The sequence below is a fragment of the Cervus elaphus genome, chromosome 6, assembly GCF_910594005.1.
Source record: "Cervus elaphus chromosome 6, mCerEla1.1, whole genome shotgun sequence".
Lineage (NCBI taxonomy): Eukaryota > Metazoa > Chordata > Mammalia > Artiodactyla > Cervidae > Cervus > Cervus elaphus.
Genome location: NC_057820.1, coordinates 7,217,264 through 7,239,847, shown reverse-complemented (window position 1 = coordinate 7,239,847; position 22,584 = coordinate 7,217,264). Strand labels below are relative to the sequence as shown.

At 42.4% G+C, this 22,584-nt stretch overlaps 1 protein-coding gene across 6 annotated transcripts in view; it reads left to right on the top strand.

The window, feature by feature from the left end:
- Nucleotides 1-354: 354 nt before the first annotated feature.
- Nucleotides 355-22,584, top strand: part of CPEB2 (cytoplasmic polyadenylation element binding protein 2) — a 73,161-nt gene continuing 50,931 nt past the window's right edge. For 4 of the 6 annotated variants that reach the window (XM_043906171.1, XM_043906169.1, XM_043906170.1 and 1 more), the window contains exons 1-4: nucleotides 355-2,183; nucleotides 5,109-5,390; nucleotides 6,167-6,256; nucleotides 14,679-14,769. In XM_043906171.1, coding sequence (XP_043762106.1) covers nucleotides 492-2,183; nucleotides 5,109-5,390; nucleotides 6,167-6,256; nucleotides 14,679-14,769 — 2,155 coding nt within the window. In that variant the 5' untranslated portion in view covers nucleotides 355-491. The remainder of the gene's footprint in view (nucleotides 2,184-5,108; nucleotides 5,391-6,166; nucleotides 6,257-14,678; nucleotides 14,770-22,584) is intronic. The other 2 variants (XM_043906173.1, XM_043906172.1) reach the window with 1 other exon arrangement.

Genomic DNA, 22,584 nt, shown 5'->3' with positions numbered 1-22,584 from the left:
GGTAGCCTGACGAGACGCGTCGCTCGCGCTCGCGCCCGCGCTCCCCGCCCCACCCCGGCCCTCCCGAGAGCGCGAGCGCGTCCCCGGCCCTCATCTGTATATTCATGAGAGGCGGGGCGGCGGCGGCAGGGGCGGGGCAGTGGGGGGCGCGGCGGCCGCGGGCCCGCGCGTGCCGGGACGCACCGCGGGGGGCGGCGCGATTGTGAGGTGGCGCTGACGCACGTTCCGGGCTTCTTAAGCGGCCTGGGCGGCGGCGGCCGCGGCGGCGGAGCCCGAGCCGGTCTCGGGGGGTGGCGGTGAGCGCCGCGAGAGGTGGCGGGGGCCGAAGTCGGTGCCCCCCTGGCTCAGTCACGGTGTCCCTCTCTCACTGACTTCCCCCGCCCCACCTCCTTCCACCACGGCCGCGCCGCCTCAGATCCGGTGGCTTCTTAGGCAGGGCGGCGGCGGCGGCGGACGGGGCGCGTCTCCTCCCGCGGCCGCCGGCCTGATAAATGAGGGACTTCGGCTTTGGGGTGCTGCACACCGCCCCTCTCCGAAGCAACAGCCCCGGGTCCCTGTTCAGCGGCGGAGCGTACTGTCCCTCCGCCGCGGGACCCGCCGCCCCGCTGCCCTCCGCCACGCCCTTCGGCCCGCTCTCGCCGCCGCCGTTGCCTGTCACCGGCTTCTCCGAGGCCGCCTCCCCCTTGTCGATCCCCCTCCGCTGCGGCGGCGCGGACCGCTCGGCTGCCGCCGCCGTCGTCGCTTCCTCTTCCTCCCCGTTCCTGGCGCATCAGCAGACCATGCAGGATGAGCTGCTGCTGGGGCTGACACAGCAGCCGGCGCGGCCGCTCTCGGGGGCGGCGGCCACGGAGAAACTCCCCAACCACCACCCCAGCGGCGGCACGAACGCGGGTGTGACCCACCTCCTCCCCTCCCAGGACTTCAAACCGAGTCTGCACCACCCCTCCTCCTCCTCCGCCTCCTGCTGCTGCTGCCGCCGCACCTCCTCCCCGCAGGACTTCAGTAAGCGGCAGCAGCAGCAGCTGAGCAGCCAGAAGAGGAAAGAGTTCAGCCCTCCCCATCTTCCCCACCCTCCGGACTCGAAGCCGCTGCCGCCGCCGCTCCACTGCCCGGGCCGGTTCAGCCCGCCGCCGCCACCGCCGCCGCCGCCACCGCCCGGCCAGCTCCTCCAGCCGGCGCCGCTCGCCCAGCGCCAGCCGCCGCCGCCGCCGCCGCCGTTCAGCCTCCCGCATCCGCAGCACCTCCCGCCGCAGGACTTCGCCCAGCGGCAGCGCCCGGCCGACCTGACCCCGCTCCCGCAGCTCCAGCCTTCGCCGCCCGCAGCCCCGCGGCGCCGCCACGGAGGCGCGGGCAGCCCTCGCAAGACCCCGGCCGCGGGCGAGGGCAGCGCCGCCGAGCCCCCTAATGCGGGCTTGGCCCCCTCGACGCCGCCGGTGAACCCCGCGCCGGGCTCCATGGAGTCCCCCAACCACCCTCTGCTCAACAGTCCCAGTAACCTCCTGCCCGGCGGGGCGCTCGGCGCGGGCGCCTTCAGCAGCCTGCAGAGCCCGGACCTTCCGCACCCGGGCGGCGGCGGCGGCGGCAGCAGCGGGGGCGGGGGGCCCCCCGGAGGCGGAGGGGGAGGCGGCTCCGCGTCGCCGCCGCCGCTGCCCGGCTTCGGCACCCCCTGGTCGGTGCAGACCGCGTCGCCGCCGCCCCAGTCCCAGCCGCCGCCGCCGCCCCAGCAGCCGCCGCCGCCGCCGCCGCCCCAGCAGCCGCCGCAGCCGCAGCCGCAGCCGCCGGGCTCGTCGGCCGCCACCCCGGGTGGCGGTGGCGGCGGCGGCGGCTCGCTCAGCGCCATGCCGCCGCCCAGCCCCGATTCGGAGAACGGCTTCTACCCCGGGCTGCCGTCGTCCATGAACCCGGCCTTCTTCCCGAGCTTCTCGCCTGTGTCCCCGCACGGCTGCGCGGGGCTCAGCGTGCCGGCGAGCGGCGGCGGCGGGGGCGGCTTCGGGGGCCCTTTCTCGGCGGCCGCCGTGCCCCCGCCGCCCGCCATGAATTTACCTCAGCAGCAGCCCCCGCCGCCCGCGGCGCCGCAGCAGCCGCAGAGCCGGAGGTCGCCAGTCAGCCCGCAGCTCCAGCAGCAGCACCAGGCGGCGGCCGCCGCCTTCCTGCAGCAGAGGAACTCCTACAACCACCACCAGGTAACGGCGGACGGCCGGCGGCCCGGTTGCGTCGCGGGGCCGGGGAGACCGCGGGCGGGGCGGCCGGAGACCGGGCTCGGCCCGAGCGGCTCCGAGGAGCCGCGGCGAGGGCCGCTCGCCCGAGGGAGTGGGACGCGGAGGGCGGTGAAGGGCCACGGGACTCGGGCCGCCGGCCGCCGGCGGGGCGGGAGGGCTGTGGCCACCGTGGGCTGTGAGGCTCCGGAGGCGGGCCCGGCTGGAAGTGGCTCCGGCCGGGCGCCCCCTCGAACGCCCCGGCCTGGCGCTGGGGGCTGGGGCCGAAGCGGAATGGCGCCGGGGCCGGGGCGGCGGGCGTCCGGGCGCGACGTCCCCTCCGGTCCCGCGGAGCGATCGACCCCAGGACTCCGCCGGCTCCCCTCTGGCCGGCCGGCCGGGCGGCCGACCGGCCGGTCGACTTCCCCGAGCCCGGGAGACGCGACGAGGCGGCCGTGGTTCGGGGACCGCGGGACCGGCGGGCACGGGCGGCGGCCTCGGGTGGAGCGGCTGTGGGAAGCGAACTGGGGAAGGAGGAGAAGGATTACCGGAGGCCACGCGTGTGGGCAGCCCGTGAGCCTCCGCCGCCGTCCAGTGAGGGAACGGGCGGAACGGCCTTTTTGCTTTGGGGTTTCTTTCCTCCTGAATTGGCCGGAGGGAGCCGTCGCGGGCGAGGCGGTGGCCGCCCGCACCGCCTAACCCGGTGGGACCCGCGTCGGCGAGCGGCCGCCCGGCAGCACTCCTCCCGCCGACCTGCCTCCCTGCCGGCGCGGGTCCGGCCCGAGCTGTCAGATGCTTGAGGAGATAGATGCTCCAAGGTCGTTTCACTTTCTGTGCCTTTCAAGGTTTGGGTATTATCTTGTAAGTTTTAAAACTAAACGAGCCTGCGATTAGTGTGTTACCTTGAAGAGAAGACTTTTCCATTTTTTTTTTTTTTTTGGTGGCCTTAACCTTCTCTTGAATGATAGGGTGTGTATATTTTAAGGGGGTAGTGTAACTATGAAATCACAACGCGCAGGTTATTCATCCGGGTCCTTTCTGAAATTCAAGGTCTGTGTTATCCTGTCAGGACAACGTCTTGAGAGACCGCTGGGTTGGTTAGTTGACATTGAAAGAGTATTTTGTTGTTCTTTTTTTTTTTTTTATCTAGTCAGCATTTATTAAAGTGCTTATTCTGTCTAAGGCCACTTCAGTGATTAAAGATTGAGGAGCAAAATTGGACCTTAACCTTAAGTATTAACTTACTGATGTAACTTTTTCCATTGACCAGTTAGTTTTTAAGGATTAACCTTTTCAAGAGGTGACTACTATCTAAATTAGCCCAAGTAACAGTTAACAGTTTATTTAAATTAATCAGAATAACAGTTAACAGCTTTTGTTGAATCACTCCACTGGTTTCTCCCTGAGAAAGGAGAATGTGGCCTGTAAGAGTTGAAATTAGGTAATTTTGAAATAGTATGCCACTTTTCCATGATTTACCTGATCTTGAAGAACTATCTTTTGGATGTCAGGGTCTTTCTGTTTTAACTAGAAACTTGTCCCGGCTATTATCAATAGGTATGTTTGTGTTCTTGAGGCCATGGACTATTATTAGAAGACTGTATACAGAGATCCATATTTAACTGTAATCTGCTTTTTGTCAAAAAGAAGGGTCTCGAAATGGAGTGTTAAAGGTCACCCAGCTATTAAATGGAATTTTAGATCACTGCAAGAGAAGTTTGAGCACTGTGTCCATGAGGAAAGTAAGGCCCTCAAGAATGAGGGATTTGTCCATGGACCCTTAGCTATGCTTTTGAAGTATGTAGAGTGGGAAAGGGTAGTATATATTCATGGTTATATTAGCATTAAAAATTTTTTTAAAACAGATACTATAGACCAGGTTTACCAAAAAAATAGATTTAAGAGTGCTTGACTTAACAGTAACTTATTAACTTATATAGTAACTCCATGACCCATACTCCCTTTGGCTCAATGTTAGCACAAAATTATTATAAGCTTATTGTCAATTGACAATTGCTAGTAATTAATACTCTTCAAAATCTACAGTTATAGCCTCTTGGAGAATTTTTCATTCTTTGATCACTTAACTTTTCTTGCCATTGGTTCTGTTTTGGAATATAATTTATTTTTGAAAATGGATGACATTAATGGAGACTTGTATTATTAAGATCTCTACTAGAATGATCAAAGTATATAGTTATCTCAGTGTATCTGCCTATGGATAATAGCAGATAATAACAGTTTCTTGGATAGTTAAGTGAAATAACAACTACAAAAATTTCAAAGAAAGTACATTAAAACTGGAATAAAATTTTTTAAAAGTTGAATAAACAGTGCAAAAAAAAAAAAGAGAGAGACATTTCTTGTATTTTCTCTGTCCCCCAAAGGCATTTTTATTCCATGCAATAGAATAAAGCCAAATGTTATTAACCACTTTTACAGTGATATAACTTGTTTTAGAAACGTAAAGTCTAAATATTTCACTCATATGGTTGGCGTATTTTAATGAATAAAACCCTATTTCTAGTGGTATGCTTAGCAGAATATGATTGCGTAAAGATCATAGTGTAAATTATATCTTAAGGATCTTCAAAGTTAATTTCAATTTTTATCTTTAGCTTTTTCTTCATATCTGTCATGTATATGGCTCTCTCTGAAGGGGAAAACAAGTAATTGCATGGTTCTATGTTAGTAATTGTCATGAAATATCTGCTTGCTTCATTATAATTTATGTAGACGAGAGTAGGAAAAGACACCTAGCATTAAGTGAGTGTGTTTTCATACACAAGGTCTCAAGTCTATTAAATGCTTATTTTTTAAAAGATTATATAAATTCTTACCTCAGGCCTAAGTTTGGATTTCAATTATAAACTCTTTAAATGCCTATAATTTAAATAGATGTATTTTCCCCAGCCTCTTCTGAAACAATCTCCTTGGAGCAACCATCAAAGCAGTGGCTGGGGCACTGGAAGTATGTCCTGGGGAGCAATGCATGGCAGAGATCATCGTAGAACTGGAAACATGGGAATTCCAGGAACTATGAATCAGATATCTCCATTGAAGAAACCGTTTTCTGGTAATGTCATAGCACCACCGAAATTCACTCGCTCTACTCCATCACTGACTCCAAAATCTTGGATTGAAGATAATGTGTTCAGAACTGACAACAATAGTAATACACTCTTACCCTTACAGGTAAGAATGGTGTGTAAATGGCCTTGTTTCTAATGTTAATCTTTCAATATAGGAAATTGGGTGGTGGTAGTAGTCATAGTATGATAAAGTTCATGGATTAAAATGAGAAAGCTCAAATGTTTAAGTGTCTGATTTAATTATCACAGGATAAAATACCTATACAGAGAAAATGAGACTTAAAAAAAAATTTTCTAAACACATAATAGAAAATAAGCTTCATAAAGTGTAGAAGAACCCTGCTATATTTCTTAAATTCACATTGAAGCTTTTTAATTGGCAGCTCCTTGAAAATGCCTTAATTTATTAATCTTTAATAGGCCACCAAAATGAGTTTCTCCTCCAATATAGCTGAACTAAAATATTTAGTAATTGTTCATGAATTTGACTATGATCAGCTGTATGTATATTCAAATATAGTTAGTGCAGCTCTGATCGAGGCAAAATAATATTAGGATGTTTTACATTGAATTCAAATTTGTTCACTGATTCAGTGACTTTTTCTAAATGTGGCCTAATATTTATGATGATTAGACATTTTTTCAGACCTTTAATATTTTGTTGATATTTTAAGTTAATGAAGTCCCCTTATATTATTTAAAATGAGAATATCTTTCCTTTAACACTGTTAGAGGATGGAACAAAGATACAAGATAGAACTTTTGATTGTTTTTTTTTTTCTTTTCATTCTTTGTTCCTTTTCTTTTTCTTTTTTTTTTGTGGGTGGGTATGGGGAAGAGAACTGCTTGTTTCTGATGAAAACTTCTATGCTATTGAAGGTGAGATCTAGTTTGCAGTTGCCAGCTTGGGGCTCAGATTCACTCCAAGATAGTTGGTGCACTGCAGCCGGAACATCCAGAATAGACCAGGTAGGCTGCACAGTGTGTACTTACCAGGATTTTGGCTAGGGGTTTAGTATTTGTATTGTGAGTAGGATTTAGTATGTACTTTTCACTTATACTTGTTTAAGCATATGTCAGAAAGCGTGAAAGCAATTTATTTTTAAAGGATTCACTTAAATTATTTAAAGTGTTTCGTTTTTAAATTTGAAAATAACTCATAATCTTTATACATTTCCTGAACGTAATTGTTTTTGGAAAAAGGAATCATGTACCCAAGTGCACCTGACTTTAAACATCAGTCAAACTGAATACCTTTTATTTCTTTTCAGAATCATTTAAACTGAACATATTTTATGTCTTCTCAGAATCATTTGCAGTTAGGTATAAAATCATATGTTTGTTTAACATCTAATCATACATTTCATAAATGTTTTATAGAATTTTTTGGCACACTGTTTCATGAAACATGCTGTATGTGTCTTGAGATATATGCTTCTAAGAAAACCCTTAGTTCAGTTTTTCACCTTTATAAAAAAAGTTTATGGTATTTCTCTAAATTTTGTTAGTGCTATGAAATGCACTTATCTTTTCCCAAATAATCAGTTCCTTATAGAAAAGAAACTGAGTCAAACATCTGAGAGTCAAGTCTTGATCGAATTGCCTTCAAGTCCTTTATGGTTACAGAATGCTCTCTTTCTTCCTGCAGATGAAATTTGAATGCGAACTGGGTACAGGTGATGAGAATTGTTTGCAGGACAAGTAGGACACTCAGTCCTCACAAAAGAGGATTCTTTATTACAGAGCCCAAGTGTGAATGACCATAGACTTGACTCTGTGGGGGTCCAGTGAATGGAGCTCTGTTATCCGTAGTTACTTTATCAACATGAAATGATTTTACAAGTAAGGACTGTATAAACAGATTAATATTACATTTGAAAATACCTTTCTAACCTGTAGGGTTGGCAGTAACTTCAGTAATTAGCCATTAGCACTTGTTTTAAATAAGTCCGCCTATTTACCAAAGTAGTCCTGCCAGGATCTCCAGTTAGAAATAAGTACGTATCTCATGTAATTTGTAATTTGTTATCTTGTTAATGTTGCAGTGTAATCCATCCTATTTCTACTCTCCTCTCTTCTCTGGCACAGTTAGGCTATATTAGTGGCATTTTCAAGTAATGGTGTTCAAATTAAATACATAAATGCCTAGGAGATGGTATGCTAAAAGAGAAAAACTGGTAATTATTTTGAAGGTGTCAAGGGACATGTTTTTAGACAAGAAAGGACATAATTATGTGAAGAGGTTGTACCAGGAGGAAGCAAGAGGATATGTGAGCGAGATGTGTATCTGTGGAGGAAAAATAAGACAAAGATGTCAGTGAGGATCCATGGGGCTTTGGGGGGCAGATGTTGAGAGATTAGGTTATTAAGATGGCTTCAGTGGGTAGAAAAATGCTGCGGTAGATAGAGGTCATAATGAAAGGGAAATTTTCAAACTGGGCTCTGCAGAGATGCCCATGAGACTCCCACAGGATGAGGGCTGTCAGCCCTCCCATTCAGCTTCTCTGCTCTTATCTATGCCCTTAGGATTCAAGGTAAATTCACTTTAAGAAAAAGGATGTTGATGCGTAAGGATAATTTTTTTTAATTTTTATTTTTTGGTAAATTGTTGAGATATTGGCAATCCCTATGGATTCCTGAGCCTGAGATATGAGGATGAAGTTGAAGAGAATGGTGAAGAAAAAGATAGTGGAAAGTGAACTGACCTAGAAGAAAAGGAGATCTGAAACCTGAATCATCTTCCTCTCACAAGTTTTTTGATATTGGATGACACATTTTATGGGCTTTCATCTCTTTGGGTCATAGTCTGCCTATCTGTAAGAGGAATGTCTAGAACTAGATCCTGTAAGGCCTTTGTAGCCAGCTCTTGTGCTTTCTTTCATCTATTGTGGCCATGTCTTTTGCTCCCTGCTTCCTAATCCCCCTCCTTTATTTTTAGAATGCAAGGGTCTTGCTTTATTTGGGGGGCAGGGAGAGCAATGGGCATTGGTCCCACGCAGTGGAGGTACTCTATGACGTCCCACCTGGCCTTAAAAGCAATGTTGTTTTTTCTTTCAGTACCCTAAGGGTACTTATTATACAAAATTTGTTCAGGGTTCCTATCTTTCCATAAAAGGTTGAGGTATTTGAAGTTGAGGTTCTTAGAAATACAGCAGCAGCTACAAACTGCAATTGGTATCTTAAACAGTTGGGTAGTTCCTCACTATTTTGCAAAGTTAAAATTATAGAAAATACTTAGACACTAAAATATCTGGGGAGATTATTTTCATTTCTGATCTTTTTTCATCATATACAATATTTTTATACTAATGCATTTTAGTTAACAAATACATTATTTAAAAACATTTAACTTTTAAAATTTCCTTAAGTCTCAAATTGATTTAAGTCTAAAATGTAGTAAACCGTAGAACTGAAGTCTTAATTCTTGTACCTGGCCTAACCTATACCAACAATGGGACGTGTAATTGAATTTAGTAAATGGAAAAGAAATAGTTTTGTACGTTGGTTTTATTTCAGTTGTATGTAAAATTTTCACATTGGCATTTCCTTATTTAAAATACCCCCTCTTTTTTTTTTTTATCAAAAAACTTCAGATTAAAAACTTTTTAAAAACAAATATAAATTGTTATATTCATTTCTGAGTTTAAAATGAATGTATTTTTGTTAGTTTTTTTAAGGCTAAATATAATACTACTTTTGTTTAAAATGCTATTTGCTACTCTTGCTAATATGCTAAGTCATACTCAAAAGTATGAATTCTAAGTTACCTTCAACTTGAATTTTCAGGCAGATAAACAGGCTACAGTATATTTATTCATTAATACTGGAATATTTTCAATGGAGAGCGAATATACTAGGAGCTGTTATTACTTAGTTTATATATGGCATATCAGTTTTCTGTAAACAAACCAACACCGTGCCTTTAAAACTGTATTATAGCCTGTAAAGCCTGTGAGAGTTGGCCTGCTCTTTAGCTGAGTGTATGTGTGTGTGTATATATATATTTTTTTTCCAGCTCTAGACTTGGGGTCTTATAGATGTTCTCCCTGCAATTCCTGGGAATGTACATAAACTACCTTGACTTAACTGAAGATATTTTTTGCTGATCTTTAATATCCAGGCTATTATGATAAATGTGATAATCTGGGGACCTCTGAGAAAAATACATTCTTTGGAGACAAGAAACAAGGCCAAGGCCAAGTTTTCATTTAGTGAAACTTTCCTCAAATTGTGATTCTTAAACTAGATGAGTTATAGGGACATCGGTAGTTGTGAAACTACCTACTGAAAATAAGGTAGGATGGGATCTCTTATTATCTGTGCTTATGTAATGAATTCTTTTTATGTTTCCTATCTGTGTTCAGTTCTTTACTTGTACTTGATACTTTCTTACACCAGGTATTTTTTTACTTACCTTTCCATTTTATTTAACCATTGTGGGTACTAAATTAGCTTTGGCTATTTGGGGCTTGATTCCACCCCCACCCCCCACCCCCCACCAAATCACTGTTACAGCTCTTTGTTGAGGATTAGAATAATAAAGGAAGATCAAGAAGTGTATATTCATTGTATATGCAGTAGTACTTTACCCTGGAGATATGTCCGGGGAGATACTGTTCTTTGCTTTTGAGAAGATGAAAGTCCGGTTGGATGAATAAGGGATATCTCTGTGTGGAGCAAGCAGAGACTCGGGTGGGAGCCTATGAGGTGGAGAGCTGCATTGCGTACTGAGGCAGAGCAGCACAGTACCTGCTGCTCGGTCAGTAAGTGCAGTGGCAGAGTGTAATCAGGAGAACTAAGCACAGAAATACAGCAAAAGCTGATCTTTCTACTTAGGCAGAAGAATATATGCCCGAGCCATCTGATATAACTTTACATATGATGTTATGGAGTTTTTCTATGGGCTTCTCTGGTAGCTCAGATGGTGAAGAACCTGTCTGCAGTGCTGGAGACCCAGGTTCAACCCCTGGATTGGAAAGATCCCCGGAAGAGGGCATGGCAACCCACTCCAGTATTCTTGCCTGGAGAATCCCATGGACAGAGGAGCCTGGTGGACTTTCTGTAATCTGCCTCTTTTTTCATAGGGAGAATACATCATCGCCAAAAGGAAAAGCTTCTACTTACCCACTTCTTTTGAAATAAATAGGGTTTTGATTATGTCAAAGCAAAAATACAACATCCCATAAAAAAGTTCCCATTTAACTAAGTTCAAGTTCCTTTTGTTGTATTTTAACGTCACTGTTGACCTCATTAGTTACCTTCAGTGTTTATAATCTTTCCCAGGTCATCCTTTTTAAAGTTAGAATGACTTTGTTCTTTCTGTCTTTCTAGGAGTTCGTTGTTGCTTCCATAAGTCTTTGTGGCAAAATGTCTGTATTTAAAGCAAACTATTAGAATATAAGAGATAGTAGTTTTTTTTTTACCACTGTGTTCTAATTTTTGCCTGTTCATTGTTGTGGGATACTGTAATCTCAGTTTCTGAAAGCCCATTTAGTTGGTTCTTTGCCACATAGCTTTCATATTTCTGCAGTAGATTTGGATAAACTTTTTCTGGTAGATTCTTTCTTTTGTGAAATGTATTGGCTGTTTTTAAATAACCATGTAGTAATAAATGTAAATTACATTGCTGTGATTCCCCATCTTTTTATGATAATCAGTATTCCTGTGTTTATGGTAACTTTAAAATGGATTCAGGATTTCCATTTAGCTTTTGAACCAATGGGAGTTTACATGAACACAATTTGTTCCAATGTCCCTATTCCTGAAGAATGCATGAGTATTTGACTTTTAATCAGATATGTTTCTGTTTTTTTTTTTTTCCAGAAGTTATATTTTAATCCCCACACTTTACTTAATGGAATTATCTGTATTTTTTTTTTTAATGTGAATAACCTCCAGGTTCCATTACCCAGAAAGTAACTTTTGCGAGGTCATGAGCTCTTTGTCTGCTCAAGGCTATTTTGTATTTGGTGATTTAAAAATCATGTGGGCTGCAGCTGATGCTTAATAAAGTATAACTAAGTTAATAGTTTTAAAATAGCTTGCTGTTTTCTTTTCTGAAATAGGAGTTTGTTTCATGATGAAAGACTTGATATGCAAAGGAAAATAAGGGACTTTATAAGTCGGCATCTCACTGTTTCAGTTGGATATAGGCATTAAAGCTAAAGCTGCTAATCCATGTGGCTTTTTTTATTTTAAAAATAAGAGTTGCCAGAGTTGATACATTTATTGAATAACTTGCTTATATATTTTCTCTTCATACCTTAAATATTATCCATGGCCCATTTACAGTATGTATAGGATTCTGCATTAATTTTGTTGTGCTCTAAAGCAAGTTCATACTCCTTGGAATGGAAGTAGAGGCTGGCCAAATAAATACATAAACAAAAGTTGTATGGGAAATTCAAATTTGGGTGGTATTAGTCACCATTACGGAGAAGGCAATGGCACCCCACTCCAGTACTCTTGCCTGGAAAATCCCATGGACAGAGGAGCCTGGTAGGCTGCGGTCCATGGGGTCACTAAGAGTTGGACACGACTGAGTGACTTCACTTTCACTTTTCACTTTCCTGTGTTGGAGAAGGAAATGGCAACCCACTCCAGTGTTCTTGCCTGGAGAAGCCCAGGGATGGGGGATCCTGGTGGGCTGACGTCTGTGGGGTCGCACAGAGTTGGACACAACTGAAGTGACTTAGCAGCAGCAGTCACCATTAATTAAGTTCATAGGTTGGCTGAAGACAGGGCATGGTCTGATTCTGTTCAGAAAACATAAGCCTGAGAAAATAGCCCTGAACCATAATACATTTCTTTGTAAGAATTTAAGATCAATAGACTATAAAGTGTCTATGTTGTATTCCATCTTAGAACCCTTTGATATAGCATACTTTTTTAAAGATTTGTTTGTTTAATTACATGAACAATTTTTGTCATGCCAGTTTACTTTTTAAATTCCATATTTTAAATACATTTTGGAACTTTGAATATAATATTTAATCTTCCATTGTGTGGTTGGAAATTCTCAAGTCGACAGACAGCAAGGTCACATTATTACTTGATACATGTCTCAGTTTAGTTACTTAACGTTTTGAGTACCTAGTCCATGGAGGATTCTCAGAAGATTTGCAGTCCTTTGTAATTACCACCTAAAAGTGCAGTCTTTGCCCTCACTGAGCTCAACTTAAACTTTTGCAAAGTTTTTATGGTAAAAATAAAGTACTGTTCATTCAACAAACATTTGAGAGATAGCTATATTCCATAATTAGCAGGTCCCTACCCCTGATTAACTTAGAAATTCATTGACAGATGCAGGAAAACCAACAAATTAGTTATGACCTCATACAGTAGAAGCACAAAAGATGGACTTAATTGGATAGATTACAAAAATTGCATGTCATTTCTGCCCGAGTTTTTCTGTATTCCAGTTTTATTTATTATATACTACTGTGAGTCTTTTGCTTTTCCATTATTTCTATTATTTTTAAAGTGGACTTTAGAGATCATCTAGTTTGATGCGATTATTTTATTTTTTCGAAGATGGAACAAAGCCTAAAAAGGTTAAGTAGCTTCAGGTTAAGAAGCACAATGCTTCTTAAAGTGTGGTCTTTGGACCAGCAGTCTCGGGATCAGCTGGGTACTTACTGGAAATAAAATTCTCAGAGGCCACTCCAGACCTATTGAATCAGTTGACGAGTCCCAGCAACTTATATGTCTGACAAGGCTTCCACATGTTTCTGAAGCATGCTTAAGTGTGAGAGTCGTTGTTAAAGCGACTGTGCCCCCATCCCCAGTCAAGGTCATTGTTCTAGGGAACACCTATTACTGGTGGGTGTGTGACATCTACGGAGTCTAAGTTAAACTAAGTAAGGGGTGCTAATGTAGCTACTGATGAAGCTCCAGCAGGATCCTCCAGGTCTAGTATTCTTTCCATCATTCACTGTTGCTTTGCAGTTTCAAATTCTCTGACAGTGACTTGTTTAGTCTGCAGTGGTGATCTGCCTGCCCCCTCCTTCCCCCCGTCTCTGCAAAAAAAAAAAAAAAAAAGCCTGCAACCCTCATTGAAACATCAGAGGAGAATTAAAAAAAGTCAACATACTCTCAGAAAAGCTTCTTATGTATTTCCTCGACTTTCTAAAAGAGTGGTTCTGGATCTTCTCTGGATTGTGGACTCCTTTGGAAAACTAAGGAAAGCCATAAACCTTTTCAGGAAACAATCACATATACATGTCCATACAGAGTATTACATCATCTCACAGATGGCATGGTCCTTGAAGCTCAGGGACCTTGGTTAAGCCTCATTCTGATTTCTGTGGAGACTTTTTTCCCCAACTTTTCTGGTTCTTCCTTTCCTTTTTCTGTGTTCATCATTCTTTGAGAGTTGGAAATGACCTGCCTGCTCAACCTTCTCCTCATTTACATACAACACATAAGCACCAGATAGGGTACACACTTAAACCTAAATGAGTGGGACTAACATGGACATAATTTGGGAACAGACTGCTTGGCAATTAGGGGGCACAGGCCAGGGCTTGCTGTGGTGGCTCCCTGTGTATATTTGTTCAAGTTTATTGAATGTATTTTGAACAGAATACAATATAAATTCATGAGCATTACAGAATCAGATTCCTTCTAGTAAGCAAGTTGAGGGGTTTGACATTCAGCAAACAAAACTTCCAACTACACAAAAGACTTTATTCTGAGATGATATAGGAAATTTGCTGCGGTGAAAATCCTTTCACCTTTTTCTCCCCTGCTTTCATTTTTTGCAACAGTGGGTAGAGGGAAGAGGAGATTTGGAAGTGCAGAGATCAATATGTTAGGATTATTCTTGATGTTTGTCTTTGTTCTGAAATTGGTATTTCATGCTTTTAATTTTTACTGTTTAAGATGCTTATGCATTCTTTTATGAAATTCTGACTATTAGATAGCATACAATGTTTGATGTTTAAAGTATGGTGCATTATGGAGCCTTTTCACCCCAAATATTTATTTTTCAAGGGCCAGTGTCCAAATTCCTATATATATGTGAAAAGTTTAAAAGCTAAATAACAACTGAAAATGCTTTCTGTGTGTATAAGATTTCAGAAGTATTTATAAGTTGAGAATGATAACAACAGAAATTGTTTTTACTCTATTGCATTAATACTGCTGATTAAGATACTTTTGATATGTGATTTTGGAGATAAATGTATGAAATCTGTTGTTCTCCAGTACAAGAGATATTAATATTAAGCTCAGGATATCCTTAGCTATTGATACTGTCTTGGGTTGCAAACTGACTAGTAATATTATATTAGTCAAATGTCCTAATTTATGTAAGAGATAGTACATTAATCATCACTTTTTGAAACAATTTGTGTAGACTATATTCTTTTTTGTTTTCCTTCTCTTCCAGGATCGAAGTAGAATGTATGACAGTTTGAATATGCACTCTCTGGAAAATTCCCTCATTGATATTATGAGAGCAGAGCATGATCCTCTTAAGGGTAGGTGACTTTTTTATTTTCTTATGTCGTCCAGCATTTTGTCTGCTTACCTTACCATTTCTCATATGAAAATGAGCACTAAGTAACACCTGTCTCATCTATAAAATTCTAAATTTGTTAACAAGAATCTTTATTTTTATGAAAGATCATATTTTTACCTTGGTAGCTGCTTTAACTTTATGCTGATTTGTAGAGAGAGATGGAAAAACCTAAATTTCTTGACTTGTTATTTAAGAAAAAGCCACTTTTTAGAGATAACTCAGTTCACCCAAGGATGAAGAATGGCTCTGAAGGCATTATAGTCACTATTCTAGAATTCTTTCAAATACAGAAATATTAAAAAAGAAAAAAAACTTTCTTAGAATACTTGCATTTGCAGTTTGCAGTAATTCCAGCCTAAAATTGTCATAAGTTAACTTCCTTTCTCATTTTCCTTCCTGCTGTCATGTTGTAGGGACTTGAAAGGGTTTTGAGGTAAAGAAGCTATTCATAAAAGTTAGGGCAAATTAGGTAAAAGAATCAGCGCACGTAAGGTTATACTGTCAGCCTTATCACAGTTACAGTTAATTGTAACTGAAGAAATTGTGTTAACAAACTTGTTTTCATTTGTCTGCATGTTACACGTTAATGATTATATTTATTCATACAAAATATATTCTTACCTTTTATATTATTGATGAGAATCTAGCAAACTGTGTGAACTTGAGTCATGAGAAATATTAGTGTCTGTTGCTGCATAATGAATAGTCCCCAAACTTAGCAGCTTCAGACAACAATAAACATTTATTACCTTACACAGTTTTGTGGGCCAGGCAGGAATCAGGGACACTTTAACTGGTTGGTTCTGGCTCAGGGTCTTTCAAACCGTTCTCTTTTTAATTCTGTAAAGCCGAGGATTTCCTTGTAAGAGTCAGCCTAAAAACTCTGGAACTCAAGAGTTGGCAGCAAGGCGATGGCTCTGGCTGAGCTGGCAGTACTGACCAGCTATCTCAACACTTTTTGTTCTGCCTCTGGGTTTTGCTTGTAAAGGAGTTTCTTATCTTTCTGTTTCCTTTGTTGGTGAGGACTTTGAGAAGCTCTGGGGATTTTGGTAATTGTCGATGATGTGTAACGATGCTAATTCTCTTCACAAACTAATTAAGATAGTTTTACTTTGATTATTATTATTTTTTTTTTTTCTGAGGGAAATTGCCTCTAACCAAATTCAGCCTAGCTTTTTGAGTATTTGAGGTCTTGTTTTGTTTTGTTTTTTTTTTATCCCAGTTACTCCAACAGTTCCAGGGACATTTTCCCTGGATCCACTGTTTAAGAATAGAAGCTGGCAAGCAGCTTATGATTATGAAGACCTTCTCTCTGTTGATTTCATTGCCTTCTATAGAAAGAAAATGCTTAGAAATTCTAATATTGATAAAGTCAATATTAACTGTAACCAGTGGATAATTAAAACTTTTTTTTCATCATTGTTTCTCCCAGTCTTCCTTAAAGAAGCCCTTTGACTATGTTAAGAGAAAACATTGATTATATACTCACTATTAATTATCCCAGTTTTTCTGTTTTTCTAGCCTATTTTATAATAAAAGGGGAAGGAAAAAGACTTTGAAAGACTAGAAAGAAGACTTTGAAAAAGAAAATAAGCAGTATGAGGCTAAAAGGAATTTAATATCAATAATTGAAATACTCGAATGAATTCAGAATTCTTCTGTTAGGGGAAAAAAAGGCTCATTAACCACCTTTAGGAATCATGGTAACACATCTCTGTTTCTAATTGGAACATTTTATGTTCCACATTTTTTATGTCAGGGAATAGAGAAGAAAACAAAAGAAAGCATTTGAGCATGCTTCTCCATAGAATTGAGAAATAAGACTGGTACTTTTGCCAAATTGCCATCATATACCTTTCTAAAATTGGAGCTTCCCAGATGACCCTAGTGGTAAAGAACTCACCTGCCAATGCATGAGATGTAAGAGACGCAGGTTCTATCTTGGATCAGGAAGAGCCCTTGGAAAAGGGAATGGCCACCCACTCCAGTATTCTTGCCTGGAGAATCCCATGGACAGAGGAGCCTGGTGAGCTGCAGTCCATGAAATGTAGCAGAGTTGGCTACAACTGAAGCGACTTAGCACACCCACACACATGCATCTTTCTAAGATTATCTTGATATCCAAGTGCTGTCACCTAGTTTTTTCTTTTATTACTAGTACAAATTTTCTCACCTCCTGGGATTTGTCATCCTGGGTATCTTACCCCCACACACTGATCATTACACATTTTCTTGGGGCTGGGCCTCAGTAAAAATTTAGGAAAGCAAGGTTGTGACATACAGAAGAAACCAATCTCTGAATTTATTTCACCTCCTTTCCATTCCTGATCTTTAGGGCATCATTTCAGCCTCTGTCCTATCTCTCGTATCTCATCTTTTCATCACCTTCAGAAAGTTCTGTTCTCTACTTAGCATATGAAAATTCTTTTCTCTAAAAAAGCAGAATGAATCTTATTTTATCCTTCTAAAATATTTTTCAATAACCCAACCAGTTGCTATGTCTTCCTTATGGAATCTAATGAACAGAGAGGTGAGACTTGTGGGGTAAATGAAAAACTGAAAATAAAAATGAATTTCTTATTTCCCTTTGTGTAAGTGGTGACAGTTTCTTGAAAATTTTCTGTGCAAACTTGAGTGGTGAAAGATTGTATTAGTTATACACTGCTGCATAAAAAATTACTCCCAAATTTACTGGCCTGAAGCTACAATGAACCTTTATTATCACCTGCAGTTTCTGTGGTTTAGAACTCGGAAGCTCTTGAGTAGGTTAGTTCTGGCGAGGATCTTAGGAGGTAGCAGTTAGGAGAGCAGTGAGGCGGCAGTCATCTGAAGGTCTGACTAAGGCAGGGGGATCCTTTTCCAAGATGACTTACTTATGTGGCTGGCAAGTTGGCGCAAGCTGTTGGCAGAACACAGTTCATCACAGACCTCTGCTCAGGACTGCCAAACTGTCCTCCAAGTGTGGCCCCCGCCACCCCTAGAGCAAATGATAAAGCTCGAAGCAGGTGCCCCAGTGTTTTCTAGGATTTAGCTTCAGTAGTCTCATGCCATCATTTCCTGACAGCATACTAGCCATGTAGATCACCCTGCTCAGCTCGGCGGAGTCTGTTGCCCAAGAGCTGTGAGTCCTGGGAGGCAAAGAGCAGCAGAGGCAGTCATGGAGGCTGCCTTCCACAGAGATGAAAGGCAGAAACAAAATTTGCATTGGGTTCTGCTGTTCTAAAGGAAAAGAAAAACTGCGTCAGGTAAGAGTTTATGTTGGTAGACAGAAAAGCAATCTGGCAGCCCTCTGGAATCCAAAAAAGTCCATGGCCAGTTACTGGCGTGACTGTTGACTGATTAGACTGACGGAAGGACCCTCCTGCCCCTACTTTAGCCCAGAATGCAAGCCTGGTGGTTTTTACAGGTCAGTAGAGAACCTCCATTGTTTACTGTTAAGGTCTTTCTAGTCTAGCATGGCAGGGGCAATGGTCTTGTCACGGCTCTGAGGATGTGAAGTGCTGACAGCCATAGGTGAAACCCTGGATGCATTCTATTCCAGAAAGTGTGCTTACTTTTGTACTAGGCAGTATCCAAGAGCCCGCTGTGTGTTATGTGAAACAGACACGGTCTCTGTTCTTGTGGAATGTACAGCCGAAGAGGAAGAGAGACCTTCTAGTTACATGTGTGATATGCATAGATACATATAACACATTAGTATAACATAGTATAAACATGCAGTAGGGCTTCCCAGGTGGCCCAGTGGTGAAGAGCAATCCGCCTGCCAGTGCAGGAGACATTGGAAGCTTGGATTTGATCCCTGGATAGGGAAGGTCCCTTGGAGGAGGAAATGGCAACCCACTCCAGTATTCTTGCCTGGGAAATCCCATGGACAGAGGAACCTGGTGGGCTCGATTATGTACACATAACGGTAAGGATTAGAATACTATGGAGGGGAGGCTATGAAGTGTTTGGAGGTAATAAGTGGAGGTACCTAAGGTAGATGTGGAGCAGGTTGTGTTCAAGAGCTTGTCATAACTGAGGAACTGACAGCAGACTTGTCCTGGCATAGCTGTTTGGGGCTGCCTGACGGTGACTGGGTGTGACGCTGCTCAGCCAGTCCTCTGAGGGCGGGGGAGTCTTTGCTCTGGGCTGTGAACACTAACACACTGTTTTACGTTTCTGTAGTACGAGTGGCACTGACGGCTCTGTTTTATTTATTCTGCAGTGACTTCTCCTCATGAACATCCATTTTCTGGTGACTGTCTTTAATTTTTGACAAATATTTTCCTTTTCATAGGAAGGACAATTATGAATTCTTTTAATGGTTAAAGTAAATCATGCTGTGCCAAGTAAAGTTTTGTGATTTTGCAATTTTGTGTTTGCATACCTATGTTAAATAATCTGTGATCTTTTTTCTGTATGTGTGGGTCAATTCATTCCCCTTTAAACAAAAGAACAAGTCAGTGATTATTGTTAATCTCTCTCCCCTCTCTGCCCTCAGCAGTTTACAAAAAAGGTCTTACTGTGTAAGCATTTTTACCCCAAATTGCCTACCCCTCCTCCAAATCATAAGGGCAAACAAAAAATTTACGCACATAAAAGATTATTTGAGAACAGCAGGAAGAAATGTAGTTTATTTAGCAGTCTTAGGAGGTTCTGTGTCAGCAAATCACAATGCCTTTACTAATGTTCTCTGAACTATTAAGGGGAATTCAAGAAAAAGGATTTAGAGCATGATTTTTCAATATTGACATATTTTTAGAAGTGAATGCCTTTAAAATGTTTTTCTTTACTGTGCTTTCGTATATCGTAGCATCATTTTTATTTCTTGATTGCTAAAGTCCTGAAGAAAAAAATCTCTGCTTATTTTAAGGAAAATAATCCTTGAGGAAATAAGGAATGACTTCTATAAATGCTAAGTGGTCCTGGTGGTATCAACTAAATTCTTGCCTCTTTTCAAGACATTTCTTTTCCCTCTGATATTCTCCTCACTTACCTTAGTATACAATGGAAGTTGTTGCTCAGTTACTAAGGCCTATCCCACTCTGCAGTCCATGGTCCTGTCCAGGGACAGGCTTCCCTGTCCTTCACTATCTCCCAGAGTTTGCTCAAACTCATGTCCATTGAGTCAGTGATGCCATCCAACATCTCATTCTCTGTCGCCCTCTTCTCCTGCCCTCAGTCTTTTCCAGCAGCAGGGTCTTTTCCTGTGAGTCTGTTCTTATCAGGTAGCCAAAGTTTTGGAGCTTCAGCATCAGTCCTTCCAATGAATTTTCAGGACTGATTTGCTTTAGGATTGACTGGTTTGATGTCATTGCAGTCCAAGGGACTCTCAAGAGTCTTCTCCAACACCATAGCTTAAAAGCACCAATTCTTCAGCTCTCAGCCTTCTTTATGGTCCACCTCTCACCTCCATACATGACTTCTGGAAAAGCCATAGCTTTGACTATTCAGACCTTTGCCGGCAAAATGATGCCTCTGCTTTTTATTTTTTCTTCATTTATTTTTATTAGTTGGAGGCTAATTACTTTACAGTATTGTAGTGGTTTTTGCCATACATTGACATAAATCAGCCATGGATTTACATGTGTTCCCCTTAATATGCTGTCTCGATTTGTCATGGCTTTCCTTCCAAGGAGCAAGCATCTTTTAATTTCATGGCTGCAGTCACTATCCTCAGTGATTTTGCAGCCCAGGAAAATAAAATCTGCCACAGTTTCCACTTTGCCCCTTCTATTTGCCATGAAGTTACGAGTCTGGATGCCATGATCTTGGTATTTTGAGTGCTGAGTTTTAAGTCATCTTTTTCACTCTCCTCTTTCATCCTCATCAAGAGGCTCTTTAGTTCCTCTTCACTTTCTGCCATTAGAGGGATATCATCTGCATATCTGAGGTTGTAGATATTTCTCCCTGCAGTCTTAATTCCAGCTTGTAATTCATCCCACCTAACATTCCGCATGATGCACTCTGCATAGAAGTTAAATAAGCAGGTGACAGTATACAGCCTTGATGGACTCCTTGCCCGATTTGGAACCAATCTGTTATTCCATGTCTGGTTCTTACTGTTGCTTCTTGACCTGCATACAGGTTTCTCAGGAGGCAGGTCAGGTGGTCTGGTCTTCCCATCTTTTTAAGAATTTTCCACAGTTTGTTGTGATCCATACAGTCAAAGGCTTTGGCGTAGACAGCGAAGCAGAAGTAGATGTTCTCCCGGAATTCTGTTGCTTTCTCTGTGATCCAGTGAATTTTGGCAATTTGATTTCTGGTTCCTCTGTTTTTTCTAAATCCAGCTTGTACATCTGAAATTTCTCAGTTCATGTACTGCTGGAGCCTAGCTTGATGGAATTTGAACATTACCTTGCTAGCATGTGAAATAAGTTCAATTGTGTTAGTTTGGACATTCTTTGATAGTACCCTTCTTTGAGATTGGAGTGAAAATTGATTTTTTCCAGTCCTGTGGCCACTGCTGAGTTTTACAAATCTGCTGACATATTGAGTGTAACAGCATCATCTTTTAGGATTTTAAATAGCTCAGCTGGAATTCTGTCACCTCCACTAGCACTGTTGGTAGTAATGCTTCCTAAGGCCCACTTGACTTCACGTTCCAGGATGTTTGGCTGTAGGTGAGTGATCACACCATTGTGATTACCTCGGTCATTAAGACCTTTTTTTTATAGTTCTTCTCTGTATTCTTGCCACATCTTCTTAATATCTTTTACTTTTGATGGGTCCTTGCCATTTCTGTCTTTTATTGTGCCTGTCCTTGCATGAAATGTTCCCTTGGTATTTCCAATTTTCTTGAAGAGATTGCCAGTCTTTCCCATTCTATTGTTTTCCTCTGTTTCTTTGCATTGTTCACTTAAGAAGACTTTCTTTTCTCTCCTTGCTGTTCTGTGGAACTCTGCCAGTGCAGGAGATGTGAGAGACCCAGGTTCAATCCCTGGGCCAGGGAGATTCCCCTTGAGGAGGAAATGGCAGCCCACTCCAGTATTCTTGCCTGGGAAATCCCATGGACAGAGGAGCCTTGTGGGCTACAGTCCATGGGGTCGCAAAGAGTGGGACACGACTCAGCATCTGAGCACATCAGTAGCTATCACATTGTACTCATCAGGTGAAGCCACAGTTTAAAATTGAAGTACAGAGTCACAAAGTAACTTGTATCAATTTCTAAAAGTCTGGTGTGAGAACTTACATTTTTGAGCTTAAGAGCTTCTAGCACCTTGCCTGGTTGTCCAGCAGTTGAGACTTCACCTTCCAGTGCAGGAAGTGTGGGTTCGATTTCTGGTTGGGGGGCCAAGATCCCACCTGCCTTGTGACTGAAAAAACCCAAACATAAAGCAGAAGGAATATTGTAATAAATTCAAAAAAGACTTTAAAATTTTTCCATATTAAAAAAAATCTTAAACCAATCAAATTTCATAATTAAAAAAAATTATTACTTCTAAGCTGGACAGAGGTTCTCAGAGTTGGAGAGCATGTTTAACATGTAGCTTTCAGGGCCCTGCTCCTAGAAATTAGGCATGGCAGGTTATGTGAAGAGTACACTTTTGAGAAACTCTCCTCTAATAGAACAAGATCAAAGAAATCTATAAGAAGTTTAAAAAATTTGAATGGTATTTATTAAAATAGAGCAGAGTGAAAAATAAAACTGATACCAGCAATATCCATGCCAAAGTATAGTTACCTTCCTCCTCTTAAACTGCCCTCACTTATTAGTAACTCTGATAGTCATGTATTTCCCAGAACCATTTTGCTTTTCTTCAGCCACCTGTGTTGCTTGAAGTCAAAATTT